This window comes from Gorilla gorilla, chromosome 3, assembly GCF_029281585.2.
Source record: "Gorilla gorilla gorilla isolate KB3781 chromosome 3, NHGRI_mGorGor1-v2.1_pri, whole genome shotgun sequence".
Classification (NCBI taxonomy): Eukaryota; Metazoa; Chordata; class Mammalia; order Primates; family Hominidae; genus Gorilla; species Gorilla gorilla.
In genome coordinates, this window is record NC_073227.2 from 108,683,374 (window position 1) to 108,707,325 (window position 23,952).

General features: G+C 41.7%; 1 protein-coding gene across 2 annotated transcripts in view; it reads left to right on the top strand.

Annotated features, from left to right (window-relative positions):
* The first annotated feature begins 13,280 nt into the window (after positions 1 to 13,280).
* The window catches only part of HERC6 (HECT and RLD domain containing E3 ubiquitin protein ligase family member 6), a 63,829-nt gene continuing 53,157 nt past the window's right edge, over positions 13,281 to 23,952 (top strand). Inside the window, exons 1-3 of one of the 2 annotated variants that reach the window (XM_019025378.4) lie at positions 13,281 to 13,729; positions 17,066 to 17,225; positions 19,338 to 19,414. In XM_019025378.4, the coding sequence (XP_018880923.2) occupies positions 13,531 to 13,729; positions 17,066 to 17,225; positions 19,338 to 19,414 (436 nt within the window). In that variant the 5' untranslated portion in view covers positions 13,281 to 13,530. The remainder of the gene's footprint in view (positions 13,730 to 17,065; positions 17,226 to 19,337; positions 19,415 to 23,952) is intronic. The other variant, XM_055384643.2, reaches the window with a different exon arrangement.

Below are 23,952 nucleotides of genomic sequence, written 5' to 3' on the forward strand. Positions count from 1 at the left end.
ATATTTTTAGTAGAGACAGGGTTTCACCATGTCGGCCAGGCTGGTCTCGAACTCATGACCTCGGGTGATCCACCCTCCTCGGCCTCCCAAAGCCCTGGGATTACAGGCATGAGCCACGGTGCCCGGCCAAGTTAAACAATTTTTTTTTTCCGAGATGGAGTCTCATTCTGTCCCCCAGGCTGGAGTGCAGTGGCGTGATCTTGGCTCACTGAAAGCTCCACCTCCAGGTTCACACCATTGTCCTGTCTCAGCCTCCCAAGTAGCTGGGACTAAAGGCACCCGCCACCATGCCCGGCTAATTTTTTGTATTTTTTGTAGAGACAGGGTTTCACCGTGTTAGCCAGGATGGTCTCGATCTCCTGACCTCATGATCCGCCCACATCAGCCTCCCAAAGTGCTGGGATTACAGGTGTGAGCCACCACGCCTGGCCAACAATGTTTTAAACACATCTCGGGCAGTCTTCAGTTTGTTGTTGGGCAATGTGTCATGAAGCCGCTGGTATGAATGACAATCATTTCTAGGATTCAGAGGCCCTTTTCCTTTATCTTCCCAGGTCAGGACTATTTTCTGGATTTCTGAGATTGCTGATAAATGCAGTATTCTGATAATGACAATGCTGTAGTAGAAATAGTAATAGTAATAATGTAAGTGTAACATTTCTTATTTTTTAAAAGTAATTTAAATATTAAAATTAGGCAACAAATTTGGGGTAGAGAGCCATAAAAATTCATGTGGATAATTATAAGACTACCACTGAAAAGAGATGTCAACCATTGACATATATCAACCACGAAAGAGGAGGCATGATAAGAGATTAAGGTGACTAATACTTCTATCTAGTGTTCAAATTGAAAACTACCATTTCTTGTCTATAAGGACAATGTCGGGTTTTAGCAAATGTTTTCTTTCCCCCAGCTGACTTGTGCTGGGCCATCCTAATTGTCTTGTCCATTTGCGAAAAAAAACGAAAACAACAACAACAACAGAAAAACACTAGATAATATTCCAGGGAGCCACCTGGAGGTGACTGAGATGGCAGCTGGAGTATAATAAAAAACTAAGCATATTAGGGAGTGTGTTCTATTTTTCATTTGTCTTAAGGGCTGAAAGCACGGAGTGTGGGCTTTGAACTCAGAACAATGGAGTTAAAGAGAAGACAGTCTGAGAAAAGAAGAGCGAAAGAACAATGGAGACTTGCAGCGCTCATACCTCCTCTTAGATGTTCTTCTACTTGCCTCTGGAGGATTTCCCCCAGACTGCTTTTTCTACTTCCTCACTGGTCTATCTATGTCTCCTCAACCCCACTCACTCCATGATGACCTTTCATAAGCTCACACTCTTTCATCCCCTTTCTAATGTCCTCCTCACCTCACATTGAGTCAGTGCTGTTTAGTGGAAAGAGGGTTTGATTCTGGGATCCCCTACTTTCTTACTAGTTATCTTGAGCAAATCACTTGAGTTTTCTGAGGCTTAAGTTGTTCATATCTGTACCTGGGTAGATAATACACGGATAATATGTACCTTATAGGGAGGTTGCTCAAATTGGACGATGTACTGTGAAAGAGACAGATGTGGTAGGCAGTTGGGACATTTCATTTTATTTTCCTTTTCTCATTCTCTTCCCTTCCATAAATCACTGTTAGGGGAAAATTAGTTAAAAAAGAAAAATAGGCTACTGGAATAAAATATTAGGTATAAATAATTTTCAAAGTTTGATTTTAGAGGTATGATGACAGTGAATTTCTATTGATTTTCTGTTTTTTCATGTGGGTATTCTTTGATAAAGGGACACTATTCTACTTACTCATCTGCAAGCTCAGGACAAATTACTCTCAGCTCTGTAAGCCCTCTCATGCCTACTACTCTGTGATTATGAGGACACATGAGGGAAATAGCTGGAAAGATTTTGTAAAGTCTAAAGTAAATGCTAATGAATAGTAATGATTATATTTTGTTTGCTCCTTGTTATACCTATAGTGGATATTCAGTAAAGATTTTTTATATTTTTTATTTTTTAAACTTTATTATTATTATTTGAGACAGAGTTTCACTCTGTTGCCCAGGCTGGAGTGCAGTGGCACCATCTCGACTCAATGCAACCTCTGCCTCCTAGGTTCAAGCAATTCTCCTGCCTCAGCCTCCTGAGTAGCTGGGATTACAGGCGTGCACCATTATGCCCAGGTAATTTGTGTATTTTTAGTGGACACGAGGTTTCACCATATTGGTCAGGCTGGCCTTGATGTCCTGGCCCCAAGTGATCCACCTACTTCAGCCTCCTGAAGTGTTGGGATTACAGGCATGAGCCACTGCATCTGGCCAAGATTTTTTTTTTTAACTATTGACCAAAGATAGAATAATATGGCAATATAATATGAAAGTAGTATTAAATTGGCAGGAGGAATGTGCATTAGTCTGTTCTCATGCTGCTAATAAAGACATACCCAAGACTGGGTAATTTCTAAAGGAAAGGTTTAATGGACTCACAGTTCCACATGGCTGGGGAAGCCTCACAATCACGGTGGATGGCAAAGGAGGAGCAAAGTCATGTCTTACATAAATGGCAGCAGGGAAGAGAGAGAGCACGTGCAGGGAAACTCCCCTTTATAAAACCATCAGATCTTATGAAACTTATTCACTATCACGAGAACAACACAGGAAAGACCCACTCCAATGATTCAATTACCTCCCACCCAGTCCCTTCCATAAAACGTGGGAATTATGGGAGTACAATTTGAGATTTGGGTGGCGACACAGCCAAACCATATCAGAATGTGTACAAAAGACATTATTTGTTATAGAGCCTAGAAAAAGGAGCAATTTATGTGGTGGAATCTAAGAAACGCTCCCACAAGGGTGGGCGTGATGGCTCACACCTGTAATCCCAGCACTTTGGGAGGCTGAGGCTGGACAATTACTTGAGGCCAAGAGCTCTAGACCAGCCTGGGCAACATAGTGAGACCCTGTCTCTACAAAAAATTTAAAAATTGGTCAGGCGTGGTGACATGCACCTGTAGTCCCAGCTACTTGGGAGGCTTGGGATGGGAGGATCACCTGCACCCAGGAGATCGAGGCTGCAGTGACCGTGATTGCACCACTGCACTCCAGCCTGGGAAACACAGTAAGACCCTGTCTCAGAAAGAAAAAAAAAAAAAAGAAAGAAAGAAAAAAAAGGCTTCACAGTGATGAGACATTTAAGACATGTTTTTTCATAAAAAGAAATGAGGAAAAGGAAATTCCACAGAGAAACCACAGAATGAATAGAGGCATCGATTTAGGAAAAAGCAAGCATGAAAAGGCAAGTAGTTCATTTTGACAGTAGTCCCTGTGTATGTGTGGTGGGGTGGGGGAGGATATATATAACTATAACAGTCAGTGAGATAAATATAGAAAGGTTGGTTACAAGTGGATAATAGAAGGCCTTTAATTATATGCAAAGGATTTTGTTTTCTTTGTTTTTCTGTAGGCAAAAGGCCTACAACCATTAAGAAAAATAAGTGATGTGATCAGACCTGTGTTTTCCACAGGCAGCACTCAGGAGGATAAAAAGGATCTATTTGTGATGCCAGTTGTTAGATATAGAGACATTTGAGATGTTGTTGCCAAAGACCTCAACTCTGGTAGGAGTGATGGAGACAGAAAGAAGTAGATAGAAAATGGGATATTGATGATATCAGCCAATCAGCAATTAATCCATTAGGGGAGGGTTTTCCTTTTTTGTTTTTTGAAGCAGGGTCTTGCTCTGTCACCCAGGCTAGAGTGCAGCAGAGTGAACACAGCTCACTACAGCCTTGACCTCCTGGGCTCAAGTGATCCTCCTGCTTCAGCCTCCCGTGTAGCTGAGACCATAGGTGTGTGCCACCACGCCAGGCTAACTTTTCGATTTTTTGTATAGACAGGGTCTTGCCTTGTTGCCCAAGCTGGTCTTGAACTCCTGGGCTCCAGCTATCCTCCCCTTTGACTTCCCAAATTTTTGGGATTACTGGTGTGAGCCACCGCCCCTGGCCTGAGAGTTTTGCAGTGGCAAGAAAATGTAAGATGAATTGGAGGTTTTTAGCTGGAATGGTTTTAAGGAAGTACCACTAGGGGGCATGAAAGGAAAGATCAGGGAATAAAGAGTGTTCTAAGACTTTAGTAAAAATTAAACAGGCTTTCTAGTCAAATGGATCAGTGTTAATATCCTACCATTTAGGCCAGTGCAGTGGCTAACACTTGTAATCCCAACACTTTGGGAGGCTGAGGCAGGTGGATCACTTGAGGTCAGGAGTTCAAGACCAGCCTGGCCAACATGGTGAAACCCTGTCTCTACTAAAAATACGAAAATTAGCTGGGCGTCGTGGCACCTGCCTGTAATTCCAGCTACTTGGGAGGCTGAGGCAGAAGAATCGCTTGAACCTGGGAGGCAGAAGTTGCAGTGAGCTGAGATCACACCACTGCACTCCAGCCTGGGTGAGTGATAGAGTGAGACTCCATCTAAAAAAAAAAAAACAAACCCTGCCATTTATACACATCATGTAACTTCAAGCAAGTTACCTAAACTCTCTGAGCCTTAATTCCTTACCCTCAAAAATGAGAATAATAATAATAATACTTATTTTGCATGATTGATATAGAAAGTCGTGTTGCTTAACTCCTTAGCATCTGTCTCAGCTTTCTTCCAGCAACATGCCTTTCATCTGGGATCTGCCTACTCCGCTCAGAAAGTGCATGGATGAGATTCCATCCTGATCCACAAGGTAGACTGACTACCCCATTGGCTTCCACAGTGATTGCCTCAGGGGTAGACATATGACCCAAATCGGGTGAAGACTTTTGAGCAGATTTTTTTCTGTACACAGGCTGTGAAGCTGAGAGCTGGATATATATAAAGTTTAGAGCTGCTGTAACCCTCTTGCAGTCTCAGAGGAGCTCCTGGAACTGCAAGATAGACTGCGTGGAGCCTGAAGATGAAGCCCTCATAGCAAGAGGGGGAGTGAAGAGACAGAGAAATGGAGTCATTAAGGACATTGGTTAAGTCCTTGTTTTCAGTAGTGCCTGTAATCAGCCATTCTGGTGGATTTTTCAGTTACTTGACTTTAATAATAAACAGTTGTGCTGTAATCATAAATACCTCCTAAATGCTCACGTGCTTACAACAACAAAAATTATCTCTTGCTGATGCTACATGGGCTACCTGCAGCTCTGCTTAATTGTTGTTTTTAATCTGGGACTCAGTAAAATAGAGCAATCTCTCTCTAGAAAATCACCTGTTGTAACGGAGGAAAAGAAAAGTAGGAAAAGAAGTGCTCGCTCTAAACTATCTGCCTGAAGTTGCTTGCTTCCCACTTGCATATAATTGGCCAGAACAAATCACATGGTCAAGATTGATGTCACAGGGTGGAGAGGGGCAGCAAAGTTTTTTGAAAAATAATAATGCAATCTACAAGTAAATTTCCCTTTTGCTTAAGTGAGCTTGGGCTATATTTTCTGTCACCTGCAACCAAAAGAATCTTTTTTTTTTTTTTTTTTTTGAGACAGAGTCTCACTGTCACCCAGGTTGTAGAGCAATGACGCCGTCTCAGCTGACTGCAACCTCCGCCTCCCAGGTTCAAGTGATTCTCATACCTCAGCCTCGCAAGTCGAGTAGCTGGGATTACAGGCGCCCTCCAATACACCTGGTTAATTTTTGTATTTTAGTAGACACGGGGTTTTGCCATATTGGCCAGGCTGGAGAATCTTAACTAAGGAAAGGTGATGAAAGAATTAGATATTTTATATAAAATCATCAACACATGGTAAGTACTCAAAATATCGGACCTTCTGTTTCCAAGTGCGTGAACACAGATTAAGTGAAAATTATCTTTCTTAAAAAAAAAGATGTGCTCAATTTCTTTAATATACATTTTATTCACTTACCTCACTAACATTTATTCAGTTTTTTTTTTTTTAAATTTGGCAGACACTGTGCTAGGTGCTGGGAATACAAAATGAGTACAATGCGCTTACATTTTAGTTATTCAGTAGATTTTCTTTTAAGAAATAACAATATGAGGTTTCAGTGTCTTATATTGATAATATCAAACTCTTACAGTCTGAGCATATGAAACATTCTCCAAGGTCAACCATATCTTAGGCCACAAAATAAGACTCAACAAATTTTAAAAAGTAAAAATTATATCGTGTCTTTTGTGATCACAGTGGAATAAAACTAGAAATCAATAACAAGAACCTCAGAAACTACACAAACACATGGAAACACAAACAACATGCTCCTGTATGACCAATGGGTCAATGAAGAAATTAAGAAGGAAATTAAAAAATTTCTTAAAACAAATGAAAATGGAAATACAACATACCAAAATCTATGTGATATGGCAAAAGCAGTACTAAGAGAGAGGTTTATGCCAAAAAACTAAAAAGACATCAAATAAACAAGCTAAAAAATGTACCCCAAGAGACCAGAAAAACAAGAACAAACCAAACCCAACATTAGTAGCAGAAAAGAAACAATAAATATCAGAGCAGAAATAAATGAAATTGAGACTAAAAAAATTACAGAAGATCAACAAAACAAAAAGTTTTCTCGAAAAGATAAAATTGACAAAACTTTAGCTAGACTAAGAAAAAAAGGGAGAGGACCCAAATAAATAAAATCAGAAATGAAAAAGGAAACATAACAGCTAAGACCACAGAAATGCAAAGAATCATTAGAGACTATTATGAAAAACTACATGCCAACAAATTGGAAAACCTAGAAGAAATGAATAAGTTCCTGGACAAATGCAATCTACCAAGACTGAACCACGAAGAAATAGAAAACTTCAACAAACCAGTAACAAGTAACAAGATCAAAGCCATAATTTAAAAAATCTCCCATCAAACAGCCGACAACCTGACAGCTTCACTACTAAATTCTACCAAACACTTAAAGAACTAATACCAATCCTACTCAAACTCTGTTAAAAAAAAAAATGAAAAAGGAGAGAATACTTTCAAACTCATTTTACTAGGCCAGCATTACCCTGATACCAAAACCAGACAAGGACACAACAACAAAAACTACGGGCCAATATGCCTGATAAACATAGATACGAAAATCCTCAACAAAATACAAGCAAACCAAATTCAACAACACATTAAAGAGATTATTCACAGTAATCAAGTAGGATTCATCCCAGGGAAGCAAAGATGGTTCAACATACAAAAATCAATAAACGTGATATATCACATTAACAGAAGCAAGAACAAAAACCATATGATCATTTCAATAGATGCTGAGAAAGCATTTGATAAAATTCAACATTCCTTTATGATAAAAAATCAAAAAACTGGGTATAGAAGGAACGTATTTCAAAATAATAAAAGCCATATATGACAAACCCACAGCCAATATCATACTGAACTGAAAAACTGGAAAACCTTTCCTCTAAGATCTGAAATAAGACAAGGGTGCCCATTTTCACCTTTTTTGTTTTTTGTTTGTTTGTTTGAGTCAAGGTCTTACTCTTTCACCCAGAATGGAGTGCAGTGGCGTGATTTCAGCTCAATGCAACCTCTGCTTCACAGGTTCAAGGGATTCTCCTTCCTCAGCCTCCCGAGTAGTTGAGATTACAGGCATGCACCACCACACCAGGCTAATTGTTGTATTTTTAGTAGAGACAGGGTTTCACCATGTTGGCCAGGCTGATCTCAAACTCCTGACCTCAGGTGATCCACCTACCTCAGGTTCCCAAATTGCTGGGATTACAGGTGTGAGCCACCGCGCCTGGCCCACTTTCACCATTTTTATTCAACATAATACTGAAAGTTCTGGCCAAAGCAATTAGGCAAAAGAAAGAAATAAAGAGCATCCAAATTGGAAAGAAAGAAGTTAAATTCGTCTTGTTCACAGATGACATGATATTATATTTAGGAAACCCAACGACTCCACCAAAAACAACTGATAAACAAATTCATTAAAGTGACATGATACAAAATCAACATACAAAACCAGTAGCATTTATATAAACCAACAGCAAACAATATAAAAAAGAATTCAAGAAAGCAATTCCATTTACAATAGCTAAAAGAATATAAAATAATTAAAAATCAATTTAACCAAAATGATCTATACAAAGAAAACTATAAAACACTGATTAAAGAAATTGAAGAGGGGCTGGGCATGGTGGTTCAAACCTATAATCCCAGCACTTTAGGAGGCTGAGGCAGGTGGATCACTTGAGGCCAGGAGTTTGAGACCAACCTAACCATCATGGTGAAACCCTGTCTGTAGTAAAAATACAAAAGTTAGCCAGGCGTGATGGCACACGCATGTAATCTCAGCTACTTGGCAGACTGAGGCATGAGAATCTCCTGAACCCAGGAGGTGGAGGTTGTGGTAAGCCGAGATGGTGCCACTGCACTCCAGCCTTGGTGGCAGAGTGAGACTCAGAAAGAAGAAAGAAAGAGAGGAAGAGACAGAGAAAGGGAGAGAAAGAAAGAGAGGAAAGGAAGAAAGGAAAGACAAAAAGTAGAAAGATGTTTAATGCTTATGGATTCAAAGATTCAATATTGTTAAAATATCTATATTATCCAAAGCAATCTATAGATTTAATGCAATTCCCATCAAAATTCCAATGACTTTTTTCAGGGAAATAAAAGTTATTATTATTATTTTTTAAATAGAAGACCATTAACAGCCAAAGCAATAAGCATAAGAACAAAGCTGTAGGCATCACCCTACCTGTCTTCAAAATGTACTACAAAGCTAGTAACCAAATCAGCATATTAGTATAAAAACAGATACACAGATCAATGGAACAGAATATAGAATTCAGACATAAATCCGCACACTTAGAGCCAACTCATTTTTGACAAAGATGCCAAAAATATATAATGGAGAAAGGACAGTCTCTTCAATAAATGGTGCTGGGAAAACTTCTGCATGCAGAAGAATGAAACTAGACCCCTGGCCAGGCGTGGTGGCTCACACCTGTAATCCCAGCACTTTGGGAGGCCGAGGCGAATGGATCACCTGAGATCAGGAGTTCGAGACCAGCCTAGCCAACATGGCGAAACCCTGTCTCTACTAAAAATATAAAAATTAGACGGGTGTGATGGCAGAGGCCTGTAATCGCAGCTACTCAGGAGGCTGAGGCAGGAGAATTGCTTGAACCTGGGAGGTGGAGGTTGCAGTGAGCAGAGATCGTGCCATTGCACTCTAGCCTGGGAGACAAGAACAAAACTCTGTCTCAGAAAAAAAAAAAAGAAAGAAAGAAACTAGACCCATATACAAAAATCAAATCAAAGTTAATTAAAGACAATATAAGACATGAAACTACTAGAAGAAAACATTGAGGAAATGCTTGGGGACATTGGTCTGGGCAAAAAATTTTGTGGAAGATCTCAAAAACACAGGAAACAAAAGCAAAAATAGACCAGTGAGATTACATTAAGCGAAAAAGCTTCTCCACAGCAAAGGAAACAATCAACAAAGTGAAGAGACAACCCACAGAATGGGAGAAAAATATTTGTAAACTATCTGTCTGACAAGGGATTAATAACCATATTATTATAAGAAGCTCAGATAACTGAACAGCAAAAAAAAATCTGATTTTAAAAGGGCAAATGATCTGAATGGACATTTCTCAAAAGCAGACATACCAATGGCCAACAAGTATAAGAAAAAATGCTCAACATCACTAATCATCGTAGAAAAGCAAATCAAAACCATGAGATATCATCTCACCACAGCTAGAATGGCTTTTACCAAAAGATAGGGAATAAGGAATGCAGGTGAGGATGTAAAGAAACGTACACTGTTGGTGTACATTTCATACATTGTTGGTGGGAATGTAAATTAGTACAGCCACTATGGAGAACAGTATGGAGGTTCCTCAAAAAACTAAAAATAGAAATACCATATGATTCAGCAATTTCACTACTCTGTGTATATACAAAAGAAAGGAAATCAATATATCAAAGAGACATCTGCACTCCCACATTTACTGCAGTACTATTCACAATAACCCAAATTTGGAATCAGGCTAAGTGCCCATCAATAGATGAATGGATAAAGAAAATGTGGTACATATACATAATGAAATATTGTTCAGCCATAAAAAAAGAATGGAATTCTGTCATTTCTGCAGCAACATGGGTGGAATGGTCATTATGTTAAGTGAAATAAGCCAAGCACAGAAAGACAATTATCACGTGTTTTCACTCATATGTCAGAGAGTAAAAAAAAAAAAAAGTGAATCTCATGAAGATAAGGAGTACATTGTTGGTAACCAGAGCCCAGGAAGAGTAGGGGTAGGGGTGAGGAAAATGAAGAGAGGTTGATTAATGGGTACAAATATACAGTTGGATAGAAGAAATAAGACCTGGTTCAATAGCTCAGTAGAATGACTATAGGTACATTTCAAAACCACTAGCCAATAATAATTTGAATGTTCCTTTTTTTTTTTTTTTTTTTGAGATAGGGTCTGGCTCTGTCGCCCAGGCTGGAGTGCAGTGGCACGATCTGGGCTCACTGCACCTTCCACCTCCCAGGCTCCAGGCTCAAGCAATCCTCCCACCTCAGCCTCCCATGTAGCTGGGACTACAGGTATGTGCCACTGCACCCAGCTATTTTTTGTAAAGATGGGGTTTCACCATGTTGCCCAGGCTGGTCTCCAACTCCTGAGCTCAAGCGATCCTCCCATCTCAGCCTCCTAAAGTGCTAGGATTATAGGCATGAGCCACTGTGCCTAGCCCAAGATAAATTATTTAAGGCGATAGATATCCCAATTTGATAATGTGTCAAATTATCATATGTACCCCCAAAACATGTGCATCTATTATGTATCAATAAAAGATTTTTTAGGCCAAGAGTGGTGGCTCGCGCCTGTAATCCCAGCACTTTGGGAGGCTGAGGCAGGCGGATCACTTGAGGTTAGAAGTTCGAGGTCAGCCTGGCCAACATGGTGAAACCCTATCTCTATGAAAAATACAAAAATTAGCCAGGTGTGATAGTGCCCGCCTGTAATCTCAGCTATTCGGGAGGCTGAGGCAGGAGAATCGCTTGAATCGGGGAGGTGGAGGTTGCAGTGAGCTGAGATCATGCCACTACACTCCAGCCTGGGTGGCAAAGTGAGACTCTGTCTCAAAAAAAAAAATTTTTTTTTAAAGAAATAACTTAACATGAGGGCTCAGTGTCTTATGGTAATAATACCAAACTCCTACATTTTGTGCTTGAGAAAAGAAATAAACATTAAGAAATTACTATTCAGAAAAAGGTTATATTTGGTATACAGCAAAACAGAACCAGAAATACTAATACTATTCACTGACTCACTACTCATCAATCCAATTGTCCGACATACCCTTATTAGCATCTACCAAGTTCCAGGTACTCTTGAGGTAGAAAAATAAAGAACATTTGTTCTTCTCTTTAAAGAACTTGAAACATGGTCATGAAGAGTGGTGAATTGAAATTATATAAACAGGTTCTATAATAGTTTCTTTTAAAAAAAAATCAATAATGCTGATGATGGCTAACATTGTCAAAGTTACCAAATCTAAAAACCAGTGCTCAGCGGGACGTGGTGGCCTATAATCACAGCACTTTGGAAGGCTGAGGTAGGCAGATCATCTGAGGTCAGGAGTTCAAGACCAGCCTGGGCAACATGATGAAACCCCATCTCTTCAAAAAATACAAAAGTTATCTGGGCGTAGTGGCACGCGCCTGTAGTCCCGCTACTTGGGAGGCTAAGGCAGGAGGATCGCTTGAACCTGGGAGGCGGAGGTTGCTGTGAGTTGAGATCGCGCCATTGCACTCCAGCCTGGGCATCAAGAGCGGAAACTCTATCTCAAACAAACAAACAAACAAATAAATAAAAATCAGTGCTCAATCCTTACCTTGCTCCACAAGAAATTGACAGAGTTGGTCCTTCCCTTATTCGTTACTTGCTCTGTCTATAACTCCTCCTCCTGGTTTTCCTCCTATGATCAGTCCTCTAGCCTCTGCTACATTGTCACCACATTCACCCCCTGGGTGTTCTCATTCAGCCATCTGGCTTTAAGCATCATCTCTACACTGATGGCTCCCAATTTTCTGACTACACCCAAGCTTCTCTCTACAACTCCAAAACAGTTTATCCTATTGCCTTCTTGATTAACAAGCATCTCACAGTTATCATTACCAATCTGTATTCCAGACACACATAGCTTAAACCTGCACTTTCCTCAGGGTTTCCAGTCCAGTAGGGTTTACCTTGGAGTAACCCCTAAAGCCAACCCTGGAGTAATCCCTAATCCCTTTTCTTCTTTCCCCCCAATTTCTAATCCATCATCAAATCTGTGGACTCTTACTTTCAAAACACGTCTTGAATCTAATAATTTCTCCTCTCTTCCCTTCTAGGATATCACCTGACCTGAACTCTGAAGTAGTCTCTGCTAACTGGCTTTCCGCTTCCATTTTTGTCCTATTATTTTTCACACAGCAGCCAGATGAATCTTTAAAAACTGAAGTCAGATCATGGCTCTTCTCTATTCAAAACTTTCCAACTGCTTCTTTTCATCCTCTGCCCTTAGGTGTGATCACGACTCATTCCCTCATTTCCCATGTCCCCTCAGCTCTCTGCACAAATATCACTTCATCAGAGAGATCTTCCCTAATATCATCTCAAATACCAGTGCCTTCCGCCTCCACCCTCTGGTTCCTGTTGTATTTTTCGTTGCCCCTTGATATTACACTATGTGTTTATCTGTTTATGTTCTCTTTCCCTCAGGAGAATGTAAACGCATCAAGAGGATCTTGTCTTTCACTAATTGTATTTTCAGGCCGGGCCCAGAGGCTCACGCCTGTAATCCCTGCACTTTGGAAAGCTGAGGGGTGGATCACTTGAGGTCAGGAGTTCGAGACCAGCCTGGCCAACATGGTGAAACCCCATCTTTACTAAAAATACAAAAATTAAGTCGGGCTTCGTGGCGCATGCCTGCAATCCCACCTACTCGGGAGGCCGAGGCAAGAGAATCGGCTTGAACCCATGAGGTGGAGGTTGCAGTGAGCCGAGATGGTGCCACTGCACTCCAGCCTGGGCAACAGAGCGACACTCCGTCTCAAACAAACAAACAAAAAACAAACATATTTTCAGTGCCAAAAAAGGTCTGGAAGGAGGTGGGCACTCAGATGCTTTATTAACCACTCTAGGTATTATTCTAACACTTTATGTGTCTATTAAATTATCCCGACATATTAGATTTGCTGAATTGCTGTCCATATTTCGTAGATATGATAGCTGAAGCACGGAATCATTAGGTAACTTGCCCAAAGTGGCATTCACGACTCATAAATGGCTTAGGATGTAAACTCAGTTTCATTCCCGGGGACGCCCTCTCTGCTCTTCAGCACTTGAAGTTCAGGCAGCGAGAGCTGACATGGGGCCAGGGCTGCGCCCCTGGGGCGGGTTGAAGACAGGGTGAGTCTCTTGATATTCAGGAAATCATCGCGCACCCAGTCACCAGCGTTCGGGAGCCTGTCGCAGCGGGACCGACGGAATCCGGAGTAGGCGACAGGGCGTAGAAGCGGGATGTACTTCTGTTGGGGCGCCGACTCCCGGGAGCTGCAGCGCCGGAGGACGGCGGGCAGCCCCGGGGCTGAGCTACTGCAGGCGGCCAGCGGGGAGCGCCACTCTCTGCTGCTGCTGACCAACCACAGGGTCCTCTCGTGCGGAGACAACAGCAGGGGTCAGCTGGGCCGCAGGGGCGCGCAGCGCGGGGAGCTGCCAGGTGAGCGCGGGGCCCCAGGTGCAAGGTGTGAGGACCCCAGTACATGGGCGCGGGGGCTTGGGTACCGGGCGCAGGGAACCGGGTGCGGAGAGCTGGGACCCGGGTGAGGGGCGCGGGGGCCCAGGTGCAGGGAGCGGCTGAGATGCTGGGCGCCGCGGGCCAGGCAGGGAGGGGTGCTGGGAGCCTCGGATTCCTCGGGGCCCGAAGAGCCACAGGAACCGGGAAAATGGTTCCCTGTGCTACCGAAGAGCAACTTCCTCAGTTTCGTTTTCCCGACGCCCCTCGGATTTGTTTCGGTTTCCAATTCAAGTTCAAAGCGAAACTGAGAGCCGAAACTAACCTGGTCAGCGCTGCTCTGGAAAGAGATGTGGTCCCTCCGGCTTGCCTTGCAGATAAATCCTCGCCTGCGCGGTTCTACCTGGAGAAGGCAGCCTGACCTTACAAACGTGGTTTGTGGGTCGGACACCCGTATCTCCCTTAGAAATACACTGGGGCATTAAAATATACATATATATATATATATATAAAATATAAAAAAAATACATATAATAGGCCGGGCGCAGTGACTCTCGCCTGTGATCCCAGCACTTTGGGAGGCCGAGGCGGGCGGATCACGAGGTCAGGAAATCGAGACCATCCCGGCCAATATGATGAAACCCCGTCTCTACTAAAATACAAAAAATTAACTGGGCGTGGTGGCGAGCGCCTGTAGTCCCAGCTACTTGGGAGGCTGAGGCAGGGGAATCGCTTGAACCCGGGAGGCAGAGGTTGCAGTGAGCCGAAATCGCGCCACTGCACTCCAGCCTGGCAAAGAGCAAGACTCCGTCTCAAAAAACATAATAATAATAAATATATATATTATATATGTGAGATAATACAATAATCGTTATGGATTATTGTAGAAATACGAGAAAGCAATCACCGTAGCTCCAACACCCAAAGATAACTCCTAACATTTTGATGCATTTTCTCCTTGTCTACTTTTTTCTATGTACATATTTAATCTTTATAAAAATCACGTCTATAGATTTGTATATGCAGTATTTATACAACTCTGTACATTGTGTTTTCATCAAGCATAATCTTATGAACATATTACCCTTTTATTGTGTATGTTTTGAAAATATGTTTTAAATTGCTGCATAACATTCTAAACTCTGAGAGTACCATAATTATTCTCTTTTTGTGGAAATTAGATTGTTTCCCACTAGGGGCTTTTATAAATAATACTGATTGATATTCTCGTAAGCAAATATTTGACTACATTTCTGATGACCTGCTGAGAATAGTTTCAAAAGGTGTGTGGAGGAGGAAAATTTTCCCTCTACCCTCTTAGGTTCAGCGGCTGGGTCCTGCAAACTTAACTGACAAAAGACAGATTGACAGGAGAAAAAGCATACAATTTTATTAATCTTTTACATATAGGGGAATTTACATGCGTGGGAATTTACAGAATAGAAGTGAAACTCAAGTGCTTCGACTTAGGAGCTTGTGTACCATGTTTAACAAAGAAAAGGGGGTTTGGACTTTAAAGGATGATGAACTCAGGGAAAGTGACTAGAAAATATATGGGAAAATCTAATGGAAGATAAGGGTTATTTTAATTAGACTTATTTATGCAGGCTCACCTCAGTGCCAAGTCTTCATCTTAGGTGACCCTTCTCTTCTTTTTTTTTTTTTTTTTTTTTTGAGATGGGGTTTCGCCCTGTCGCCAGGCTGTAGTGCAATGGCACTATCTCGGCTCACTGCAACCTCCGCCTCCCCGGTTCAAACGGTTCTTCTGCCTCAGCCTCCCAAGTAGCAGGGATTACAGGCACCCACCACCATGCCCAGCTAATTTTTATATTTTTAGTAGAGACGGGGTTTCACCATGTTGGTCAGGCTGGTCTCAAACTCTTGACCTCGTGATCCACCCGCCTCGGCCTCCCAAAGTGCTGGGATTACAGGTATGAGCCACTGCGCCTAGCCGACCCTTCTCTTCTTGGTGCCGGAGATGGGAGCTTCTCACAAAAGGATATTTATGACCTACTTTTAGGTAGATAAGAAGAGAGCAGAGAACTCTTCCTGCATCTGTTGATTCTCAATTGCCTTCAGCTCAAACTTTTAAAGTAGCATGTTTTCAGTTCTTATCACCTTCATTTGGAAATGAAGGGCAACATGATACTTAACGCCAAATTGTTCTCCAGAAAAATGGTACCAATTTCTATCTTTGTGAGTGCATGAATCTTTGGGAAATTTTAACCTTGCATAAATTGACAGTAAATAGTTGAAAAAGATAAGATTACAAAGATAAAAGGAAAAACAAAATCTTAAATGTTGCATAAACTTTACTGGTATGATGTTCTCAACTCCAAACCTCTAATAATTCAGAGACAGACACCTTGGGAAAGCAGTTTAGATTGGCTTGTAGGGAAATGTGATCCGGTTTTCATTTGTGGGCATATTTAGGGCCTCCATAGGGGCATATTTTTCACTTTTCATTGTAAGAGGATCCAGCACCTGCCTCTCACACTCATGAGGTAGGCTCCCTTCCAATTTCCTTCCGAGCAAGGGATTCACTGCTTTCAGTGTTTAGGGTGGGAAGACAGAATAGCAAAATGGAGGAGATCCCAACTTTTTTCTGGGTCCCTTTATTTTGCTAGGTTTTGCTAGAGAAACATTTGGTCATGTGTCATAGTCCCTAGAAGTTACCCCCTCCGTGATGCCTACTCCTTTAAATAACAGCCATTAAAAGATAGACTTGGGTAATTAAATGTTTTTAAGAGTCAATTTGAACATTCAGCAGTTCATGAATTGAGCAGCACCAGACCTCAAGCAGTTGGGCTCCACTAAGGGAGGTGCAAGGAGATGCCAGGGGGAACCTTTGATAACGTGTTCCAGGAAGCAAGACAAAGAAAATACTTGATTGGTTAAAGTGGAAAGTCCCTTGTTTGAAGTAGTCAGCAGTTTCTGGTTGGTAAAGTCTCTAGTTAGGTGTTAGTTCGTGGTTTCTGATTGGTTAACCTTAAGTTTCATTTTCCTAGGCTATGATCAATCACTCTGAGTTGGGTTTTGGTTTGCTTAGGCAGGAACCCAAGGTGCTGGAGCCATCTCAACCTGATAGTCTCCCTGTTGATTATTTTAACAGAGCTGTATCCTATAAAGACAGGGTAACATACGTTGAATTTACTTCCTTCAGACATTTAGAATGGACTTAAGGTCTTGATTCAAAAGACCATTGGAGGAGACAAGAAATCTGGATGATCCTTCTTTTTGAAGAAAAGTGTTGTCTTAAACTTGTGTTAAATTAATAATCTGCAGTGGTGGTTGGGGGATGTTTTGTTTTGTTTCCCAAAGAACCAATTCAGGCATTGGAAACCCTAATTGTTGATCTTGTGAGCTGCGGGAAGGAGCACTCCCTGGCTGTGTGCCACAAAGGAAGGGTCTTCGCATGGGGAGCTGGTTCTGAAGGGCAGCTGGGGATTGGAGAATTCAAGGAAATAAGTTTCACACCTAAGTAAGTATTTCAACCCACTCCTTCATTCATTCAATATATATAGTACCATGTGCCAGGCACTGTGCAAGATGCCAGGATACAAAGACGACTATGACAGGCCAGCTGCAGTGGTTCATGTCTGTAATCCCAACACTTTGGAAGGCTAAGGTGGGCAGATCACTTGAGGTCAGGAATTTGAGACCAGCCTGGTCAACATGGCGAAAGCCCCTCTCTACAAAAAAGACACAAGAAAATTAGCCGGGCATGGTGTCAGGCACCTGCAATCCCAACTACTCAGGAGGCTGAAGCGGGAGAATCGCTTGAACCTGGGAGGCAGAGGTTGCAGTGGTGCTGGGACAGTGCCACTGCACTCCAGCCTGGGCAACAGAGGGAGACTCAGTCTCAAAAAAAAAAAAAAAAAAAAATGGCTATGACAAACACAGTTCCTAACCTGAAGGACTACAGCGTAGTGAGGGAAGAAGGGAGGAAAAAACCTACAACACCAATTATTATTTAATTAGAGCAGAGTGAAATGAGATGTGACCCTTTGGTCTTAATCTTATCTCTTGGAATATAACTGTGGGGGCCAACTTAGACCTCCAGAGTGGGTATAAAGACCACTGTAAAGTAGAAACATTTGAGCTGCAAAAGATACAGATATAAATCTTACCTGAACTTCCTTTATCACACTAAAACAAAGCCTCCTGAAAATGCAGTTCCCAGTAACTTCCTTGAGTGAGAGTTTCCTGGGAATTCAGTTGTCATTAAGATAGACCACCCATTACTATTACCATCAAAAAGCCCAATAGAACCTTCTATACTTTCCCACTGAAGTCCCAAAACCCCGCCTTTTATTAAGGTGACATATATAAAACTTTACTTTGGGATATTCTGCAATGGCGAGCACGCTTGTAAATAACCTTTGTCTTTTCTCTTGTTAATCTATTGTCAGTTAATTTGCAAGCCCCCAAATATTGGACCAAAGGTGGAAGAGGAGAAGTTTTTTTCTCAACACAACCTTTTGGCTTGTCATAAACCACTGGGCCCTAACATTTTACTTAGTAAAGTGGAGGGAAATATCACATTTCCTCACAAACAACTTCCCAGGACAGATATGACAAGTAGTTGGCTCTGGATTATGTGTTTATGAATTACATACTTAGGGGATTTTCAAACGCATGCTTTTTAATATTAGGAAATGACCTCTTGTTACCTCTTCTGGTCATTAAATTCTAGAAGAGATCAATGTGACTTGGGGAAATGAGCATTGAACTTGGAATGAAAAGAGCAGAATTTGAGTCTGGTTCTACAGCATCATAACTATTTGACCTCTTTGAGTTCCATTAGATTCACCTTATGAAATTGCTCATAGTGGCCAGGTGCAGTGGCTCACACCTGTAATCCCAGCACTTTGGCAGGCCGAGGTGGGCAGATCACCTGAGATCAGGATTTCGAGACCAGCCTGGCCAACATGGTGAAACCTCGTCTATACTAAAAATACAAAAAAAAATAGCCGGACGTTGTGGTGCATGCCTGTAATCCCAGCTACTTGGGAGGCTGAGGCAGTAGAATTACTTGAACCCGGGAGGAGGAGGTTATAGTGAGCCAAGATCGCACCACTGCCCTCCAGCCTGGGTGACAGAGCAAGACTCCGTCTGTGAAAAAAAAAGGAAATTGCGCTGATGGTTATCTGGTTTTGATCCACAAAAATGGCAATTTTGTATGATTTAACCTAATGATTTCTTCATTAAATTAGGGCTTAAATTAGATGATGAAGATGTTGGTGTTCTATAAATTCTAAGGCCCTATACTATATATGTAGAAAAAATTTATTTTTCTTTTAGGCTATTAAGTGTAGAATAAAATTAGTATATTAGATATTGCATTAAAGTCCAATAACAATGGCTTTTGCATTATATACTGTTTTGGATTCTGTCCTATACCTTTGTACATGTTGATGTCATGTTAAAAACAGTTTGAGGGCTTTAGAATAAAGGTACTATAGAAATACAAGAAAATAAAATGGTTTTCCTGGACCAGATGTATTACTTGAGATACTTTTAAATATCTGTAGTCCACTGGACAACTCGCTGTAAATAAGGATTAATCAATTTTGTGTTATTTGTATTATAGGAAAATAACGACTCTGAATGGTATAAAAATAATACAAGTTTCCTGTGGACACTACCACTCCCTGGCATTATCAAAAGGTAAGAAACACTTTTTGGATCTGAGTGTGAGTAGGAAGTAATTTTTTGAATAGGAATTACAGCTGCTGATTTTTAATGCACTGGGGTTCATTTAGAAGTTTTTCATTCTCCAAGTTTCATAAGATATATTGTTTTCCTATTTTTTTCTCAAATTTCTTGGTCCTAATTATACTCTAAACAGTGCCTAATTCATAGTGCCATAAGGGGCTGTCTCTGGTTATTTGACCTAACTGGCCAACTCTCTCAGAGCTTAGTAGTGGCTTTATTTCCAGCCCTTTGCTCTTTATGCTGAATGGCCTGTCCACACTGGCAGACTTATTTGTCTGTTTCACTTAGATCAAAGAAAGAGAAGTCAAGGTGTCAAAATCATGACTCTATATTTTTTCTTTTTAAAAATTTTTACCTATTTATCTTTATTGACACATAACAATTGTACATCTACACTTTTTCTACCAACCTCCACCCTCCTTTGTCCACCCTCAATCCAAATTTCTCAATGGAGAGTCTGAAGGAGGAAAAATTTTTCCTCTACCCTCTTATGCGTAGTCTTTGGGAACCTGCAAATTAAATTAACCGAAGACAGATTAAAAGAGAAAAGGCACCCAATTTATCTTTTTTTCTTTTCTTTTTTTTTTTTTTTCTTTTTTGAGATGGAGTCTTGTTCTGTCACCCAGGCTGGAGTGTGGTGGCACGATCTCAGCTCACTGCAACCTCCACCTCCTGGGTTCAAGCGATTCTCCTGTCTCAGCCTCCCAAGTAGCTGGGATCACAGGTGTGCGCCACCATGCCCGGCTAATTTTTGTATTTTTAGTATAGACGAGGTTTCACTATGTTGGCCAGGCTGGTCTCGAACTCCTGACCTCAAGTGGTCCACCTGCCTCAGTCTCCCAAAGTGCTAGGATTACAGGCGTGAGCCACTGTGCCCGGTCCCCAATTTTTATTAATATTTTTGTGCACAAGAGTTCACAGAAAATAAGTGAAACTAAAAGTAGTGGTTAGACTCAGGAACTTACATACTGTTTTAACAAAAAAAGGGAGTTTGAGCTTCAAGGGATAATAAATTGTGGGAAAGTGACTAGGAAATATATAGGGAAACCAATGGAAGATACGGGATATTTTAGTAAGATTCGTTTATGCAGATTCATCTCAGTGCTGCTTCATTGTCTTCAGTGATAAAAGTTACTCTTCTCTCCCTGGTACGGTAGAGTGGAGATAACTCCACAAAGGGAAACTTATGCCTTGCTTTTAGGCAGGTAAGAGAGGGGCAGAAACCTCTTCCTGCATCTCTTAACTCTCAATTGCCTTCAACTCAAAACAATCCTTATGCCAAAGTAGCATATTTTGGTGTGGCATATCCTGACCCCCTTCAAAGGACTATAACATTTGTATGTTCCTCAGGTAATGTCTTATGTGTCATTGCAACTGTGCCATGGTCTATGGACAGCTAACATTTATTGGTCAGCTTCTATGTGCCAGCTGCCATGTTAAATGTTTTATGTGTGTTTTTTCACATAATTACCTTACAAACACATGGACTGGGCCGGGCATAGTGGCTCACACGTGTATTTCCAGCACTTAGGGAGGCTGAAGCAGGAGGATCACTTGAGGCCAGGAGTTTGAGACCAGCCTGGCCAACATAGTGAGATCCTGTCTCTACAAAAATTTGAAAAATTAGCTGGGCATGATAGTATGCACCTGTAGTTCCAGCTAATCAGGGGGCTGAAGTGGGAGGAGTGCTCGAGCTCAGGAGTTTGAAGCTGCAGTGAGCTATGATTGTGCCACTGCATTCCAGGCTGGGCGACAGAGTAAGACTGTTTCTAAAAAAGAAAAACAAACAAAAACAGGAGCAGGGTATGATTTATATCCTCATTTCAGAAATGGAAAAAATTGAGTTCAGGGATTTTAAATTATTTACCCAAAGTTACACACTAAGAAACAGAATAGTCAGGATTTGAACCTATAGTGTTTAGGTCTCAACCCTAAGTGCTTAACTACTATGCTGCACTGACTACAAGTCCAGGGCATATCCCGTGGCCATTGTGTGATTCCTTCTACCTGTCATTTCTAGCTGTTTGATCGTGGGCAAGTTATTTAACTTGGCTGAGTCTCAATTTTCTCATCTGTAGGAATATTGATACCTAACTTGAAGGTTATTTAGAAGATTGAGTGAGAGAAGATACCCTGTATACCTTGTACAGTCCTTAGCATATAGGAGAGGCACCATAAATAGGAGCGTCTTTTCCTTTCTCACGCTCCTTCTTAATTATGGACATGGTGTGAATTCTTTCCTTGGGGCACTGACTTGCCTTTGCATTGGTCTGGACTGTAAAGGCTGGGCAGAGCCCAGGCATTCAATGCATTTGCTATGGTGAAAGGTGAGTTCTCATAGACCTTCGTGAGAGTTTGACGTTTTGCATTTTGCCCTCAAAATTATTTTTAGTGTTAGAAATTAACTTTAGAAGAGTTAAAAAATAAAAGATGTAATAACTTATTAAAAAATCTCTGAGATGTGTTAGCATTTCACTGGGTATATACTTAGGCATTAGATAAGCTTAGATTAGATTTTTTTTTTCTGGCTGGGTGCGGTGGCTCACACCTGTAATCCCAGCACTCTGGAAGGGGATCACTTGAGGCCAGGAGTTTGAGACCAGCCTAGCCAACATGGTGAAACCCTGTCTCTACTAAAAATATAGGCTGGGCACGGTGGCTCATGCCTGTAATCCCAGGACTTTAGGAAGCCGAGGTGGGTGGATCACCTGAGGTCAGCAGTTCAAGACCAGCCTGGCCAACATGACGAAACCCCGTCTCTACTAAAAATACAAAAATTAACCGGGCATGGTGGCAGGTACCTGCAATCCTAGCTACTTGGGAGACTGAGGCCAGAGAATCACTTGATCCTGGGAGGCAGAGGTTGCAGTGAGCTGGGATTGTGCCATTGCATTCAAGCCTGGGTGACAGAGCGAGACTCGTCTCAAAAAAAAAAAAAAAAAGACAGATTAATAGGAGAAAAGGCATATTAATTTATTAATATGCATAGGGGAGAACCATACAGCAATTACCCCAATGCTCCAATGGGTTAGAGAAGCTTATATACCATCTTGAGGCAGAGGTGGTCCTGTTGTGTAGATGAAGCCTTACAGGTAGCAGCCCTCAAAGAGAATAGATGGTGAGTGTTTCTTCCAGACCTTTAGAGGTGTGGGACTCTCAGTTAATCTTTCCTAGATCAGACACGGGAGGGCCTCAGAGAAAGCCTGCCTGCATCAATGCAGATTTTCTGTACAGGTGCAAATCTCCCACACAAAAGACAGCTTTTTAGCTATGCTTGCACTTCCAGCCCTACTGAATAGCCATCTTGAAATATGTTAAAGAAGTGGGATGAGATATATTGGTTTGGTACCCCTTCAAGAGTAAGGGGACAGAGAGTGAGTACCTGGGTGGAGGAAAGGAGTCTTTCTAGTTTATGAGGCGGTCAGGGAAGATATCTCTCAAAAGGTGACATATGAGCAGAAACCAAATGAAAAGGGAGGGAGAGATAGGGTGCTAACCATGAAAGAATTACCCAGACACAAAGGCCATGGGGTTGGGGCATGCTCAGAAGTGTACTCCAGGAATAGCAAAGGGTCTTGAGAGGAGTGAGCAGGGGGAGATGAAGTCCGGGAAGTGGGGGTGGGCCAGACTGGTGATGTGGGGTCTGTGATGGGAGTTGGTCCGTCATTGAGTGAGACAGCAAGCTCCTGAAGTATTCAACTGGACTTAGATTTTTAAAAGGATCACTCTGGCTACTCTTTGGAGAACAAACTGATGGGGGCAAAGGTTGCCTCGGGGAGATCAGTGAGGTGCTATTGTCATTTTTTAGGAGAGAAATGTTGGTGACTTGGCTAAGGTGATAGCAGTGGAGAGGTGAGAAATGGTTGGATTCTGGATAGATTTTGAGGGTAGAAGTTTTGAATTTGCTGGGTCGAAAGATGTAAAAGAGAGGAGTTAAGGATAACTCTAAGATTTTTGGCCTGAGCAGCTGAAAGAACACAGTTGCCCTTAACTGGAGGGAGAAGAGTGGACATGGTTTGAAGGGACTTTTGAAGGTGACCTGGACCGCCCCGCTTGCCTTTAGTTGGGATACTTTAATCTCATCTTTTTCTTTATCTCTGTTTTACCTTTTAAAGATTTGTAAAATTAAATCGAAGTAGAATAGAAATAGAAGGAAATCCTACCATTTGCAACTTGGAGGACATCATGCTAAGTGAAATAAGCCAGACACAGAAAGACAAATACCTCATGGTCTCACTTAGATGTGGTATCTAAGAAAGTCAAACTCAGCCACGCACGGTAGCTCATGCCTGTAATCCCAACACTTTGGGAGGCTGAGGCGGGTGGATCACCTGAGGTCAGGAGTTCGACATCAACCTGGCCAACATGGTGAAACCCCATCTCTACTAAAAAAGCACAAAAATTAGCCGGGTGTGGTGGCACGCATTTGTAATCCCAGCTACTCAGGAGCCTGAGGCAGGAGAATCGCTTGAAACCAGGAGGTGGAGTTT